This window comes from Physeter macrocephalus, chromosome 19 (genome assembly GCF_002837175.3).
Source record: "Physeter macrocephalus isolate SW-GA chromosome 19, ASM283717v5, whole genome shotgun sequence".
Lineage (NCBI taxonomy): Eukaryota > Metazoa > Chordata > Mammalia > Artiodactyla > Physeteridae > Physeter > Physeter macrocephalus.
In genome coordinates this window covers 18368042-18385563 of record NC_041232.1, presented here as the reverse complement: position 1 = coordinate 18385563, position 17522 = coordinate 18368042, and the positions used below count along the sequence as shown (strand labels likewise).

General features: G+C 47.2%; 1 protein-coding gene across 1 annotated transcript in view; it reads left to right on the top strand.

Moving 5' to 3' along the window:
• Positions 1–17522, top strand: part of KDM2B (lysine demethylase 2B) — a 64329-nt gene that overhangs the window by 16085 nt on the left and 30722 nt on the right. The window contains exons 6-7 of the mRNA XM_055080717.1: positions 1450–1576; positions 3695–4176. Of these exons, the coding sequence (XP_054936692.1) occupies positions 1450–1576; positions 3695–4176 (609 nt within the window). The remainder of the gene's footprint in view (positions 1–1449; positions 1577–3694; positions 4177–17522) is intronic.

Genomic DNA, 17522 nt, shown 5'->3' with positions numbered 1-17522 from the left:
AGATGGGAGAAGTGAGGCGTCCCCAGTGTGGGAAAAAGGCCTCGCAGCTGGAAACTGAGTCAGTGGGGCCTGGGGTGGATGGGGAACTGGAGCTGAGACTCTCAGAGGACAGGGTGGGGGCCTTTTCCAGGTGGGCACTAAGAGACACAGGAAAATAGTATTTTAGGGCAGATGGAGCACATAGGTCAGCTTGTATTCAATTCGCTTTCCTCCCAGATGTAGAATGTTGCCCGTTGGTTGTGAGCAAAGCAGGGTGGGAGAGTGTGCTTCCTTGACATTCAACTCCCTGAGTTCCTGGAGGACAGGAGAGGTGAGGGGGGGTCTCTGGCTCCTGCACAGGTCCCTCAAGGCAGACCCACCCTTGGTGAGAGGGTCCAGGAGTGAGTGTGGACATGTGGGATCCATGTGTAGCCTCGCAGAAGAGGGCCCAGACATGGGAGACAGGGACCACCTCCCACCACCCTTGCCTGCTCGTGATGTAGTTTCTGGAAGGCTCTTCTGTGCCAGGGCCATCAGTGGTATTTCTTCCTCCTCATGTCTTGCTGCCATCTCATCGGTGTAGACCCCATGCTGCCACCCATCAGAATCCCCTTGGGGCTGGGCCTTTTCACAGCTCTGATGCACAAAGCTCTCTGCACCTATACTTCCTCCCCTGTAAGAAACAGCCAAAAGGGGATCTCCAACTGGACTGCTGCTCCAGACCCGGGGTTGTGTCCCCCAGTGTTAGGATGGTCCAGGGTCACACCAGGAACTTGTGTCAGAGGGAGTCATCTGTGGAGATACAGGCTGGAAGTGCCAGGTGTTGTTGGGGAGGAGCAGGAGGTGGACCCCTCTGAGGCCCCACCCCTGTGGTAGGAGAGGCCATGCCCCCTCCATCCTCATTGGCCCACCTCCTGCGGCCTCCCTCTTTGGGTACTGGATATGCCTGACTCCCTGTCTCTGCAAATGGGTAAGGTTTGGGGTTTGATTTCTGTTTTTCAAGGTGGGAGGGAGGGGTAGTAGAGTCTATGCAAGAATTTTGGAGAACCAGCAAGGAGCCTGTGCCTGTTGTAGCTAGAATCAGGCAGGGGCTCGCATCCGCAGGTACCCGCACCCTCCGTCAGCAGGTCAGGGGACAACTCTGTTTCTCTGCATCTCACAGAAGCACAAAGTGGACCCCGTACAGCTTTCCCTGTGCAAGGCTCAGGGACCTTTGAAATGATGCTCTTACATAGGCCTCTTCACCCGCTCTTCCTCCTCATTTGTGCATGCTGGTATCTTGCCCCTTCCAGCACTTCCCTCCAGCCCACCCCCCATTTTTCCTTCCCATCATTTGTGCTCTTGCTAAGATGATGAAAATAACTCCCACCCCCAGGAACTTTCCCCTCCCCCGACCCCAGTGCCGTTCTCTCCCTCCTTTCCCCTCTGCCGTCCAGAAACTGACCTCTGCACCTGGATCTTTGCTTTCAGGTGCAGCCCAAATTCCGTTACCCCTTCTACTATGAGATGTGCTGGTATGTCTTGGAGAGATACGTGTACTGTGTGACCCAGCGGTCCTACCTCACTCAGGAATACCAGAGAGAATCAATGCTTATTGGTGAGTGAGCCTTGCAGTCCGGCCGCCTCGACGGCTCAGCTGGGGCAGGAATAATTTTTTTCAGTGGGGCTTTGGGAGTCCTGGGTTCTGGGAATTCTTTTGAGACTGAGTGTCAGCAGATTCCTAGAGACCCTTGAGGAGGGGAGGGGAAGCCATCCTTGTCAGTTTCCCAGTTGGAATACGGAGTCCAAGAGAAGGAAATTGTGACCCCAACAGAGTCATCTTGGGGGCCCCCAGGTCTTGCTGGTTGACTATGCAGATGTGGGGTGGGGCCAGTCCTGGGCATGGTTGCTGAGACAGGCTCCCTACAGAGCAAAGAATCCTGGTTCTTTTTTTTAACCCCTCCCTGGCCACCAGCTGATTCTTTTTTTCTCCCTGTGTTGGGGGTTAGGTTTTTGTCTGTATAGAAGCAGGCCTAAGAGATGCAGCCAGTCCCTCAAAACCTAGGCCAGCTGTAAGCCAGAGGGAGGGGTGACCAGGGCTGGGGATGCAAGCTTGGCAGAGCAGTGGGTGGTTTTGACAGAAGCAGGGAGAGAGCGTTTATAAGCTACAGCTGCAACGCCCTGCCCTGCTGCCATTACTTAAAGGGACATCATCCCCCCAAAATGGCTCAGTCCTTGAGTCTTGACTCACAGGCACCCGCCCTAAAGTTGCATCTAGCTGTGACAGCCCCAAAGAGCGATCTGTAGGAAGAACGTGCTTCTTCCCCTCTGCCTCTGCGCTGTTACTGCCGAAGGGTTTTCCTGGATGCTAGTGTCACTGTGCCTCATTCACTGCATCTTTCTCATCATGGGATAGAAAAACATGACCGGTCTGTCTCCGTTAGGGTCTGCACGATTTCTCCTGCAATCTCCAAGAGTTTTAGATTCTTTTTTTTTTTTTTCCTCACTGTAAGCCTCTTCCTTCCTTCCCTTGACTCCCCTCCAGACTTTAGGGGTTTCAGGGCAGACATGTGATGGGGAAATGTTTCTCCCGGGGTCTTTACTGGGGAGTGCCTCCTGGAAATTCAGTTCTGTCGGCTGGGGTGGGGTGGGGTGGGGGTGGTTCTCTTGTGAGTTTCATTCCTGTTAGATGATTCAGGCACTGAAAAATTCCCAAATCCTACAGACTGCTCTTCTGAAGTTTCCAGCCGGTAGGAGATGGGAAATGACTGTGAAGTAGTGTGATAACCTCTGTTGTTGCAGTAGCTACACGTTCCTGTGGGGACCAGAGGCTTGATTTTGTGGCAGTCCCCAGGACCAGGCAACTGAGGGTCACTTCTCTCATTTGGAAATTTAGGGCCATAGAAGAAAGTTCCCGATTTCATTCCAGGCTTGAGAGGAAATGTTGAGGCAATGTTTGGGTCATTGGTGCCCACTTTTTTCTTAAATTTTCTTGCCACTGTTTCCCCCTGCCTCTCCAGTCCATCTGCCAAAGGGAAGGGGGGACGTTCGGGAGACACCTCACTTTTTTGAGTGCTAGTTGTGTGCCAGGAACTGTGCTCTGTGATGCTTTATTTAATCCTCACTACAAGCCTTCAGGGGAAGTATTCTTTGCCTATATTTTGAAACAGCATTCTTGGGATATAGTTTATATATCATACAATTCACCCATTTAATGTGTACCATTCAGTGGTTTTTAGTCTATTCCCAGGGTTATGCAAACATCAGCCCAGTCAATTTTTAGAACATTTTCGTCATCCCAGAAGGAACTCTGTACCCTTGAGCTACCACCTCCTCCTCTCACCCCACGCCCATGCCCTCAGCCCTAAGCAACCACTCATCTACTTTCATTCTCTATAGATTTCCTCCTGTTCTGGACATTTCATATAAATGGAATCATATAATATGTGTTCTTTTTGCCTTATTTTTACACACTGAAAGGTACAATGCCAGGTGTGTTCAGAGAGGTGAGGCAACCTGTCAGGGTACACACGGCTGGGGAAAAGCAGAGCTCTGACTGACCCCAGCCTTTCTAGAGCCTGAGGGAGGCAGAGGCCATTAACATTGTCAAAAGAGCTCGATCTGCAGGGTAAAGGGGAGGGGTAGTGCGTGGGGGTCCCGGTTACTTCCAACAGGGAGTTTGGGGTGTTCATCTCAGTCTTTCTTGTGACATTCTCCCCCCCTCCCCACCCCGTAGATGCCCCAAGAAAGCCCAGCATAGACGGCTTCTCATCTGATTCCTGGCTGGAGATGGAGGAGGAGTCCTGTGAGCAGCAGCCCCAGGAGGAGGAGAAGGAGGAGGAGGGGGAGGAAGAGGAGGAGGGTGCAGATAAGATGCCCAAAGCTCCCACCGATGGCCCTGCCTCGCCCACCAGCACCCCTTCCGAGGACCAGGAGGCCCCTGGGAAGAAGCCCAAAGCCCCTGCCATGCGGTTCCTCAAAAGGACTTTGTCAAATGAGTCAGAAGACAGCGTGAAGTCCGCCACGGTGCCCATAGACTACCCCAAGACGCCCACCGGCTCTCCCGCCACCGAGGTCTCTGCCAAATGGACCCACCTCACCGAGTTTGAACTGAAGGGCCTGAAAGCTCTGGTGGAGAAACTTGAATCCCTCCCGGAGAACAAGAAGTGTGTTCCTGAGGGCATCGAGGACCCCCAGGCACTCCTGGAGGGTGTGAAGGTGGGCAGGGGGTCACCTCGGGCTGGGCAGCTGAGGAGGGCTGGGCAGGTTCTGTTTAACAAGCAGGTTCTTGAGGGCAGCTCAGCTCCGGGGGGCTTGGTGCAGACTGTCCTGGGGGTATGTCCATGGGTGGAGAGGGGCCTTTGGTCTAAGCAAGCCCATCTGGGGTGTCCCAGCAGAGGCCACTGTTGAGACTTGCAGGGGGATCTCATGGTGGAAGCTGGCTCTGCAGTTGACAATGAACTTTCTCTCAGGACTTGTTGAAAATCTGAGGCTTCACGGGAAGTAGGCGTTACTGCCTACAGTGCACCGGTGGTGCTGTTGTTGGGCCTGGGGGCAGACTCCTCCATCCTGGTCAGGAAGACTTGCTGCTCCGGGCTGGCTTCCCCCGGAGCATGCTTCTGTTTCATGTGAGCAGGTTGTACATCCTGATTGTCTTCTAGGTGGCCAGTTAAGGGCCACCTGGCCACCCAGGATTCAGAGGTCTCCAAGTAGAGCCTAATTATTGAGCAAACTCATTGAGCACCAGCTGTGTTGGCCATGGGGGAACGGGAAGCAGGCAGATAAAGAAATCAGGAGGGAATTCCCTGGTGGTCCAGTGGTTAGGAATCGGTGCTTTCACTGCTGTGGCCCGGGTTCAATTCCTGGTTGAGAACTAAGATCGTGCAAGCCGTGCAGTGCGGCCAAAAACGAACAAACAAAAAAGAAATTAGGAGACAGGGAATTGAGTGCCACAGTGTGTACCCAGGGCTTGGGAGTAGTGTGAGGGGACACTTATTGGCCACACCAGGGGCCAGGGCTCTGGGGCAGTTATGCAGTGGGAATTTGAATTGGGCCTTGTAGACTGCGTAGGAGTCCTCCAAATGGGGAAGGCTGTTCTAGGCAGAGTGCAAACGTGCAATGTATTTAAGAAACAGGAAGTACATTGGAAGGCCTTGTCTTGTGGTAATCATAACATTTGTTGAAAGCTTACCACCTGACAGGTACCAGTGCTAGGGAAGTGGTAGGTACCCGTATTATCTACACTTAACCGATGATGCAGTAGACTCAGGGAGGTTAAGGGACATGCCTGAGGTGACAGAGCAGGTAGATAGTAGGGCTGGGATGAAGCCTCCAGAGTGCCTGTGTGGATGTCACTACTTGGAACTGCCTCCTGTCTCAGCATTGGTAAGGCTTTTTGATGTGAGGCCTCAGGGACATTTGGGCTTCCTTCTCCAATGTCTGATTCTCAAGTGAATCCAGCTGCCCGCTGCGGTTGGAAACTGAATTTGTCTCTTCTTTGATGGCTGCAGACTCAACCGAGGACTTAATTGGTTCATTTGTATATTTGTTTGTTTAGAAAACATTGTGTCAGGCCCTGGAATCTAGAAATATTAAGACTGTTCTGCTGCCCTTGAGGTGCTCAGTGATCAGGCGCTGAACTCTTGGGGTCTAGTGGAGGGGAGACCTGGGGCCCAATCAGGTAGCTTAACAGGTACCACCAGCAGAGGGAACTGGTGTACAGGATCTTTAATCCAGGTTATGTCTTACTTTATATAGCAGGTGTACCCCCTATAGGTGCCACAAAATTAAAATCTTATAACTCTGGGAAATTGCCAGGTAAAAGAACTCTGTGGTGAATGTCCTGACAAAACAAATCTTTACTTTCAAATAGGTCTTTTTCATTGACTGTTTTGGAGGTTGCTGACCCCTCTTGAGAGTTTTGTGAAAATACGCTTATACACACAAAATTTTGTGTGCAATATCAGGGGGTCTTGGACTCCTGAGCCTATTCCTGGACCTCAGAATAAGAACCTCTAATCTTGTGGAATGGAGTTTTTGGGTTTCCTAAAGGCAATATTGGGTTTCCTAAAGGAAACCTTAGACTTCTGTCATGTGGCTGCTTTTTTCTTCTAAGATCCTATAAAGTGAAAGCAAGCTATTTTCATCAATAATAAAATCACTAATAGCATTAAGGTTCCAAAATGTTGTAAATGAGTTAAAAAAAAAACATTCATCTGAAGAGGAAATGTTGTTCTGTGCTTGTGAAGAGCCTTTTTTACTTTGTTATGTTTATGTGCAGTGTTCTGGTTGGTCAGATTTCTTTCTAGGGATAGGACTCAGACCCTTGTATCCCTCACCTGTACCCACCTGATCGACCTCTGAGACTGGATTCAGCCTAGGCCCCGTGATGGTGTGAAGGAGGCCTGGGGTTAGGGGCTTAGACAAATTTCAAGGATCTCAGTCTCCATCCTCCCCAGCCGCCACCATGGGGTTCAGTGGTAGCTCATGATAGTATGTGGTAATGAATCTCAATTACTGTCTGTTGTTGTAGATCTTTTTCATATGTAAACTCATTTAAACCTCCTAGCAATCCTCTGTGGTACTTTTGTTACCCCCATTTTACAGATGAGAAAATTGAGGTACAGATAGCTTAAGTAACTTGCCCAAGGCCACACATACTGCTCGATGGGGGAGTCCATGCGCTCACACACTAGACTGCTTTTTGGCCGCTATAGAGAAAGTGATTTTCTCTCTTCTCAGAGGCGACTCTGAATTTAGGGGGAAGGTAATAAGGTGACTGTTTGGACTTCCTTTATAGAACAAGCAACAGATTTGTTTGGTCCTGGGACAAAAGTTGTAAATTGGCAGTCCCAGGGCCAAATCCAGCCTCTAGGCATTGCATTTGGCCTGTATAGTATTGAACATATTTTTGTAATTACTTGCTAACATTAAAAAATCAGGAGAATAAATTAAAGAAAAGTCAAGAAAGTTATATAAAATATCCTGGCTATCCTGGCTTATGTTCCTGACAGGCTACAAGCAGCAGGAAGTGAGTAGCAGGTGATCTCATACACCCCAGTCCCTACCACTCCCTACTGTCTCCCTAATGTCTACTTACCCTTTGGCTCACACATCTCTTTTTAGTATAATCTAACCATTTAGCTTTCTTATTGAGATATTTATGGTCTTGAGCCTTGTCTGAGGAGGGCCTTTTTCAGGCTAAAGAGCTTATAAGCTGGGTGGACAGGTCTCCTTAGAGCCCCAGGAAAATTGGAGCCTCTGCTAGCATCTCTGAGTGCTGTGTGGCCTGTATGGGGGAAGTGGACCACTCATCTTTTCCAGAGTAGGTAGATAGAGCTACTTCCTTGCTCTCTGGCCAGGCCATTAGCCCCAGTCCCTCCCAGTCACTGGAGACCCAGAGGAGATTCTGAACCCAAGACTGGCCTCTAGAGTGAGTGAGTGTTTTCACAGAAGGCGAGCAGCTTCTTCCTGGCTGCACGCTTAGGTCCCTTTGTTCACTCTTCTCAGATGTTGGGGTTTCTTTGACATTGGCTGAGAACTAAAAGTCAGCTCAGGAATGTGGGTCCAAGACAGAATTCTTAGCCAATGCCCACTGCCTCCACTACCATTGAGTGATTTGTGTTTCTCACCAGTGGTGGTTCACCCTTGATGGTTGATCAGTTACGATCTTTGGCTTGTGTTGCAAAAAGATGATGTCTTCTTTCCTTCTCTCTCTTTCTCTGGGACCTCAGAGACTGCTGCTAATGGTGGCTCATGGTAACCAGAGCCCCTGGGATTAGAGACAGTCCCCAAAGTAAGTCAGTCTCCAGATGGCTAGGTTTTAGCTTTTATCAAAAACCCATTTTTTCCTTTCATTTGTAATGTATGGTTTGTTTTTTATTTTTAAATTTTTATTTATTTATTTATTTTTGGTTGCGTTGTGTCTTCATTGCTGCGTGGGCTGTCTCTAGTTGTGGTGAGCGGAGGCTACTCTTTGTTGTGGTGCGCGGGCCTCTCGTTGTAGAGGCTTCTCTTTGTTGCAGAGCATGGGCTCTAGGCATGCCGGCTCAGTAGTTGTGGCTCGCGGGCTCTAGAATGCAGGCTCGAGGCGCAAGGGCTTGTGGGATCTTCCCAAACCAGGGCTCGAACCTGTGTCCCCTGCATTGTCAGGCGGATTCTTAACCACTGTACCACCAGGGAAGTCCCTATGTTTTTTAATTGTGGTAAATTATATACAACATTTATCATGTTCATTAGTTAATTAATTATAATTACCAGATCACCAGTTTAGAATCTTGAAGGAAGAAATATTTACCATTTTAACCATTTTAAAGTGTACAGTTTAGTGGTATTAAGTACATTCACAATACTGTGCAACCACCACCTCTGTCTAGTTCAGAACTTTTTCATCACCTGAGACAGAACTTTGTACCCATCAGCAGTCTCCATTTCCCCCTCCCCCACAGTCTGCTTTCTATCTTTATGGATTTACTGATTCTGGATATTTCATCTATTTAAGAGTTTTAAGTGTAGGGAGTTACCTGGTGGTCCAGTGGTTAGGATTCAGGGCTTTCACTGCTGTGACCTGCATTCAGTCCCTGTTGGGGAACTGAGATCCTGCAAGCTGCGTGACATGGCCAAAAGAAAAATAAAGAGTTTTAAGTGTAATGTTGTTAAATGATCAGTGTAAAAAAATAAATAAATAAACATTATAGGCTAGAGGATAGAAAACGTCCCCTTCCTCAATTCTCACATCCTGGAAAATAGCCTTTGTTAATCACTTACTGAATGTACTTCTGGAGCTTTCCCCTCACTCCCATGTATACAAACATATATAAATTTGTTTTTAATTAGTTCATACTTGCTTTTGTCCCTTAAAGCTTGCTTTTTTGTGTCTGTTTCTATAGGTCTAGTTTACTCTTTTTTGTGGGCAGGACTTTTGAAAGTTGAGTTTTTCCTTTGCAGCCATGCTAATGAGAGTACCTCAGTGACCCTATGGTTTAAGCAAGACCAAGTGAGCTCAGTCGGACCTTGAAAACTTGACTGGGATTGGGGGGGTCTTGATTTAGATTCAAGTCAAAATGACCATCTACTTTTTTGCTTTTTGACAGGAAAAGAGATGCCAGCATCCTGTAAAAATCTAAGAAAGCCATTTCCTTCCCCATCTTTGTGAAACTCTTTGGGGTTTGGCATTAAGGTGCCTTAAGTGACTCCCTTCTTTTAAGACAGTTATTCTGTGGAGGGTGCAGGATGCTGGCTTGTGCGTAATGGGAAAAACAAGAAATCAGGACACGAGAGATGCTTGAATTCAATTTCAGTTTCTGTTCTTAGCTATTTGCTGTGTGGCCTTGGGCAAGTCACACCACCTTTCTGTTTACCTGTATGTAAATCTAAGATATTAGACTAAATGTGCTTTGTCCTTTCAGGGATCAGATTCTGTTGGTTCCTTGGCCATTCTTAAGTGTATAACTGATTGAAATCTGAGTATTCTCACTGTAAAATGGGGATAATAACAGGGACCTAGGTCACTGAATTATTTTGTGGGACAATAAGGTAATGAACACCTAGCTCTCCTAGTAAGTCCTTGGAGAAAAATTAGGTATGCTTAGGTAACAGGCAAAGGAGAGTCAGACTGCCTTTGACCAGCTCCCCACCCTTCCCATGCTCTTTCACCACCTTTCAGCTTCCCCCATCCCTGTTTTAGGTTAAGGATTACTGTCTCTGTTAGTTTCCTAAAGCTGCTGTAACAAAGTACCACAAACTGGCTTAAAACAACAGAAGTTTATTGTCTCACAGTTCTGGAAGCCAGAAGTCTGAAATCAAGGCCATGCTCGCTCTGAAGCATCTGGGGGAGGATCTTTCCTTGTCTCTTCCAGTTTTTCTTGGTTGCTGGCAATCCTTGGAGCTCCTTGCCTTGTAGCTACATCCCTCCAGTCTCTGCCACAGTCTTTACATTGGCAGTCTGTGTTCTCTGTGTGTTTCTGTGTGTCTTCTCACAAGGACGATGTCTGTGGATTAGGGCCCACTCTAATCCAGTATGACCCATTTCCCAATAAGGTCACATTATGAGGTTTTAGATGCACTTGAATTTTGAGGGGCTCACTGTTCAGTTCATTGCATTGTTTTTTTCCCCTTTTATCTCTTGGATTGGCAATCATTAATCGATGGACAAAGTAATTCCTAGTGAGATGGGAGTTGCCCTGCATGCTGTCCCTCCTAGAGGAGTCTATACTTTTAGCTAGAACTCCAGAGAGCTGAGGCTCCTGATGGCAGGGAAGGAGGGCATGAGGCCATTCCTCTAATCATTTGTAAATGACCTGAAAATAACCAGATGCATTACAAGGTTGTGAAGCCTTGGGCCTAAGTGCGCAGTGACCACCAAGATAGGAAGTGGAAGGGTCTTTGTCAGATATGCATTTGCAAGGTGATTCTGCAGCTGTCCTTGTTTTTTTTTTTTGTCCTTGTTAATTAATGTAATGCCAGGCTCTCTTCCCTAACATTCCTTGCGCTTCTGGCTGCCAGAGTGTCAGCTAGGGGTGGAAATGCCAGCTCACTATAGACAGCCACCTTTCTTATTGCATGGAATTATGGGGCCTCACAGAATTATGGGACTGATGGAATTGTGGGGCTGCATGGAATTATGGGACTGCATAGAATTATGGGGCCACATAGGATTGTGGGTCTACATGGAATTATGGGGCTGCATGGAATTATGGGACTGCATAGAATTATGGGGCCACATAGGATTGTGGGTCTACATGGAATTATGGGGCTGCATGGAATTATGGGACTGCATAGAATTATGGGGCCACATAGGATTGTGGGTCTACATGGAATTATGGGGCTGCATGGAATTATGGGACTGCATAGAATTATGGGGCCACATAGGATTGTGGGTCTACATGGAATTATGGGGCTGCATGGAATTATGGGACTGCATAGAATTATGGGGCCACATAGGATTGTGGGTCTACATGGAATTATGGGGCTGCATGGAATTATGGGACTGCATAGAATTATGGGGCCACATAGGATTGTGGGTCTACATGGAATTATGGGGCTGCATGGAATTATGGGACTGCATAGAATTATGGGGCCACATAGGATTGTGGGTCTACATGGAATTATGGGGCTGCATGGAATTATGGGACTGCATAGAATTATGAGCCACATAGAACTGTGGGGCAGAATGGAATTAAGGGGCTGGAAGAGACAGTGAGGGGCCACTGCTTTCAGATGTTACTTAAAAAAAAACAAAACCCACTAAAAAGGAGATCAATTGTATTGTTCTTTCATCAAAACCCAAATAGGAAAGAAAATAATGCTAAATTAAGAGTACATCTCCCAAACAAGTGTTATCTTTTAAGACCAAAGGTTGTGGAGCCAGGCTGACTCCCCTGTACCATCCATTAACCAGCTGACTGCTCTGGGGGAATGCAGTAAAATGGGGATGGTAAGAATCATGCCTCATCGAATTAGTGAGGTGACATGGGTAAAGAAAGAAAGCCTTAGCACAGGGCCTTTAAGTGCTCAGTGAGCTAGAGCTGATATTATTATTTCAGACACCGTGGAGTGAGAACAGGCCCATTTAGGGTCAAGTGGGAGAGTCTGTGAAACCCATGACTGTGAAAGGAAGGTGTGTACAGCTTTTCTCCCTTGGGGTCATCAGGTCTGGACCCCAGAACACACCTGCTTATCTAAGTTGCCCTTTCTGGGTCTTGCTCTTTTGCAAAACAGTGGGGCGTAGAGCCCAGACCTCCAGCACTGTCAGCTTTTAAAAAATCTTCACACCCCTCCTGCTTCAGAGGAGCCAAAAGGCGGGAAGCCAGTGGGAGGGCTGCAGCCTGGCTTTCTCACACTCTGAGGATGACCCAGAGCATAGAAAACAGGGAACAACCAGATTCAGCCTGGCCAGGGGGTCAGGCCTCCAGAAGTCACCAAGGCTCTTCTACTGGGGGCTGCATGTAATATTGAGCCCTCTGTTTGGTATTTTTGCTGGGCTGTGAGTGGATAGAGGGTTGATATGGGGGTGAATCCTGTCACCTAAGGAGCCAAACAAGCTACGTGTTATTCTGAGTCTGCTGCTGGTACCACCTCAGGAGAACGAAGGAGAGCAGTGAGGGGCCAGAGATCTGAGTTCCAGACACCTGTGCAAACCCTAGACTTGAAAAAATGGGTGGGTTGATCCATGCCGCTTGGGGTTCCTTTTAGCCTAAAACTGACTTCTGGGTCCCTGAATCACTTTTTTATCCCCACTAGTTATGCAGCTAAATCAGCTTTTAAACTGCCCTTCAAAATTAAATAAACTTAAAATTTTTTTCCTATGCTTAGAACTTGTTAAATGGATGAATTCTGCAAACGGGATGGGGACTGTGTATCCCAACAGGAAATATGGCATAAGCCAAAAGGGATCGGCTAACATTTCTTGAGCATTTTCCACATGCCAAATACCTTCCATGTATTATGATGCTGGCAAGGTGGGGACTGTTATTATTCCCTTTTTTCGATGGGAAACTGAGACTCAGAGAGATGTGGTGACTCGCCCAAATCATGTAGCTAATAAGCTTTTTTTAAAAAAAATATTTATTTATTATTTCTTTTGACTGCACCAGGTCTTAGTTGCGGCATGCGGGATCTTTAGTTGCGGCATGCGGGATCTTTATTTGCAGCATGCATGTGAGATCTAGTTCCCTGACCAGGGATCGAACCCAGGCCCGCATCGAACCCGCACTGCATTGGGAGTGCGGAGTCTTACCCACTGGCCCACCAGGGAAATCCCGCTAATAAGCTTTTAATCATGATGCACTATGGCAAGTGTGGTCTGTTAAGTTTCCTGTGACTGCCATAACAAATGACCACAAACTTGATGGATTGAAACAACAGAAATTTATTCTCTAACAGTTCCAGAGGCCAGAATTCAGAAGTCAAGGTGTGGGCAGGGCTGTCCTCCCTTGGAAGGCTCTGGGGAGGATCCTTCCTTGCTCTTCCAGCTGCTGGTGGTTCCTGGTGTTCCTTAGCTTGTGGCTGTGTCACTCCAGTCTCTGCCTCTGTCTTCCCATGGCCTTCATCCTTATGTCTGTTTGAATCTCCCTCTCCGTTCTCTTATAAAGACACCAGTCGTTGGATTTAGAGTCCACCCTAAATCCAGGATTATTTCATCTAGAGATTCTTAACTCATTATATCTGCAAAGCCTTCCCCCCCTCTCCCCGAGTAAGGTCACATTCACAGGTACCAGGGATTAGGACTTGAACATAGCTTTTTTTTTTTTTTTTAATCTTTTTTTTTTTTCTTGGCCGCACCGTGAGGCTTGTGGGTTCTTAGTTCCCCGACCAGAGATTGAACCCGCAGTGAAAGCACGGAGTCCTAACCACTGGACTGCCAGGGAATTCCCTGAACATAGCTTTCTGTGAGACACAGTTCAACCCAGTACAGATGGGTTTTTACAGGCAGGCACAAGATGGTTGGGCTGGAGTGGAGGCAGGGATCTTGGGAGACCTAAGGTGCATTGATGCCTGGTTGCAGGGGTCCTTACCTGTGGCCAGGAGGGACCCCTGAGACTGCTGGGTTTCCTACAACAGCAGCCCGAGCTGCTCCATGCCTTGTTACTCTCCCTCTACTGGCCTGTGGTTGGTGATTCTTTCCTGATGCCTGCTTCTGCTTTATTGTCACAGTGTTGGTATTTTTAGTCACAGTTATAGATGGAGTTTCTAATTATTAATGCCCCATTCTGGGGAGCAGTGGGGCCTGAATCCAGTGTTAACTAATAAAGCTCTTTGAGAGAAGTTGGCATAAGGTGAAGCAGAGGCCCAGCACATCCATTGTCTGTGGTTTTCTTGTTAAGTCAAAAGCAGGGCAGTTTGCATCAGAAAGGGCCCGGTGGCCCCAGTCTTTCTCTTATAGAAAGCCTGCCCTATTCTTTCCTACTCAGAAGGGTTGTATGGTATAACCCAAAGAGTGCTGGGCTGTTACAGGCACCCAGGCTTCCTAGTCTCTGCTTCCAAGAGCCCCAGGGAGTGTATAAATGCTAGCAGAGCCCAGGGAAGACGGTGACAAGATTCCCTCCCTTCAGCACAATTTATTTCTCAGAGAGAAAATCTCCAGTTAGGATAATCTCCTCTTCCTGCAGCCTGTCACATACAGACCAAAAATACTTCCCTGTGGGACAGAGGCCAGAGTGCCCCCTGGTGGCCACTGACAGCCACACATGGAGAGGAACTCTGCTTCCTTCAGGAAGTGTGTGTATGAGCTCCGAGCCGCAAGGATACTTGGCGAGGTCTCTATTAATTTTAATTATTATTTATCATTATGTATTAATTATTAATAATACTTATGCCTTCAGTAATAGCTTTTTTAACCAGCCATTCCTCTAAAGAGGCCTTACTTCAATGCTTGTGAGTTACTGACACCAGCTCTGATACTGAAATGACAGGAAATCTTGAGACAATTCAGAAGGAAACTCAGAGCAAACCAAGGCAAGTGGGCATTATTTTCAGTCACATGCAGAGCAGTGTTTGTAAACTGGTCACCCATGGCCCAGGCCAGCCCACAGATATATTTGGCTCACAGTGTTTTTTTGAAATTTTCAGTCAGTTGCCAACATTTGAAATTGGAGAGATTTTGTTTTCTTTTATTTTTAAGATTTATTTATTTATTTTTTTGATGTGGTCCGTTTTTAAAGTCTTTATTGAATTTGTTACAATATTGCTTCTGTTTTTTTTTTTTTATGTTTTGGTGTTTTGGCTGCGTGGCATGTGGGATCTTAGCTCCCCGACCAGGGATCGAACTCGCACCCCCTGCATTGGAAGGTGAAGTCTTAACCACTGGACCGCCAGGGAAGTCCTGAAATTGGAGAGATTTTAAATAAAACTCTGGATCTTTGATTTCTTCTGAAAAACCAGAGATCTGGTAGGGTTCATTTCCACAGGAGGTTAATAAGTTGAAATTGAGAAGCATTTGCCATCTTTAAACTGGGCATGTGATCTCTAGTTTGCCATACGCTGCGCTACTGTCTATCGCTGTAAGAGTCCATTTATATTTTTAACTTTCCCTGCTTCGTTCCTGGAGGCATTTGAGTTTGTCACCCCCCAGCATAGTTTGAGATTGGGATAAGGGGGCAGAAAATCCTGTGGAAGTCCTCTGCCCCCCAACCATAGGGTAAGATATATGTATGTAGCTTTGGCTAAACATGGAACATCTTCCTGAAAAGCTTTTTTCTTAATGATTGGTGTGTGTTGGGGAAGGAAACGTTATTTTTAGGAGAAAACAAACCCTGATGTATTGTGGAGGAGGGTGTGAAATTCATATGGGTTATTAAGAACCATGAAATGTCAACAAAATTTCATTCCTGTGCAGGCCGACTTTGGTCACACGAGCCTCTTCTGTGACGGGACGGAATGTTTCAGAGAGGCTTTATAAAGGTGTTAGTGGCTGAATGGTGTTAGTTAGTCCCTCTGTCTGTTTTGCAAGGAATAGGTGGGGATGATTCACTTCTGTATTTGAGTCAAATGGTAAATATGAGCCCAGATTGTCTCTTGGGTATCTTTTTTCAAAAAAATTATTTATTTATTTATTATTTTTGGCTGCATCAGGTCTTAGTTTCGGCACGTGGGCTCTTTCTTGTGGCGCGGGCTCTTCGTTGCAGCACGCGGGTTCCAGAGCACGTGGGCTCTGTAGTTGGGCATGCAGGCTCTCTAGTTGAGGCGCGCGGGCTTAGTCGCCCTGCGGCATGTGGGATCTTAGTTCCCTGACCAGGGATCGAACCTGCGTCCCCTGCACTAGAAGGCGGATTCTTTTTTTTTTTTTTTAATTTATTAAGTTTATTTATTTTTGGTTGTGTTGTGTCTTCGCTGAGAGTGGGGTCTTTCTCTAGTTGCGGCGAGTGGGGGCTATTCTTCGTTGCGGTGCGCGGGCTTCTCATTGCGGTGGCTTCTCTTGTTGCAGAGCACAGGCTCTAGGCACTCGGGCTTCAGTACTTGTGGCACACGGGCTCAGTAGTTGTGGCACGTGGGCTTTAGAGCACAGGCTCATTAGTTGTGGCATGTGGGCTTAGCTGATCCGCGGCATGTGGGATCTTCCTGGACCAGGGCTCAGACCGTGTCCCCAGCACTGGCAGACAGATTCTTAACCACTGCGCCACCAGGGAAGCCCAAGGAAGGCGGATTCTTTACCACTGGACCACCTGGGACGTCTCTTAGGTGCCTTTTTAATAATGGGGTAGGAATCAGTTCGAGACGTTGCTAGCATGGTTTCCTGAGGCTTTATCACCCAGTGTTACTCGTTCGGTTTGTTGTCAGATGGACCAGGTCAATGGCAGTTTTGACCCACCTCTCAGCTGTGTGACCTTGAACTATATCACTGAACCTCTCTGAATTTTAGTTTCTGCTTTTGTCAAATGGGGAGAATCAGCCCTACCCCACAGATACGATTATTTTAATGTCTAGAGCAAGCACTCAACAAATGTTCCTAAGAATGGTAGTAATATCACATCTAGCTTCATAGCCTACAATCAAGGTGTAGACGTCACTGTTCTACTCCGAGGACACACAATAGGAAGCTGTGGCTTACCTGAGGTGACTCAGGTTGTAAGTTGTAGAACCTGAACCCAGATCTTCTGAGTCTAGAGCTAGTGTTGTCCCAGGCATAACAGCAGAAGTTTAACTAGTGAGATAGTATGTCCCCAATCTGTACTTTCTGGAACCTCTGAATCCATTCCTTAGGGAGGGACTGCCTTGCCCCACTCCTTTCTCCCCTTTTTAAAAATTGTGGGGCTTCCCTGGTGGCGCAGTGGTTGCGAGTCCGCCTGCCGATGCAGGGGACATGGGTTCGTGCCCCGGTCCGGGAAGATCCCACATGCCGCGGAGCGGCTGGGCCCGTGAGCCATGGCCGCTGGGCCTGCGCGTCCGGAGCCTGTGCTCCGCAACGGGAGAGGCCACAACAGAGAGAGGCCCGCGTACCGCAAAACAAACAAACAAACAAAAAACCAAAAAACTAAAAGTTGTGGTAAGATATACATAACATAAAATTTGTCATTTTAACCACTTTTAAGTGTTCAGTTCAGTGGCATTAAGTACATTTACATTGTTGTGCAACCATCACCATCCATCTCCAGAACTTTTTCATCTTCCCAAACCAAAACTCTGTATCCAGGAAAAAAATAAAAAAATTTAAAAAAACAAACAAGAAAAGCCCCTCTGTATCCATTAAATAATAACTCCCCATTTCTCCCCTCCTCCAGCCCAGCAGGCACCCTTCTACTTTCCGCTGGTATGAATATACTGCTTTAGGGACCTCATATAAGTGGAATCATATCGTACTTGTCCTTTTGTGTCAGGCTTATTTCACTGAGCGTAATGTCCTCCAGGTTTATCCACGTTATAGCATGTGACAGAATTTCCTTCCTTTTTCAGGCTAGATAATATTCCATGGTATGTATATTACACATATTATTTATCCATTCATCCATCGGTGGACACTTGAGTTGTTTCTACCGTTTGGCTGGTTTTTTGTTGTTGTTGTTGTTTGTTTGTTTGTTTGTTTTGCGGTACGCGGGCCTCTCACTGTTGTGGCCTCTCCCGTTGGCGGT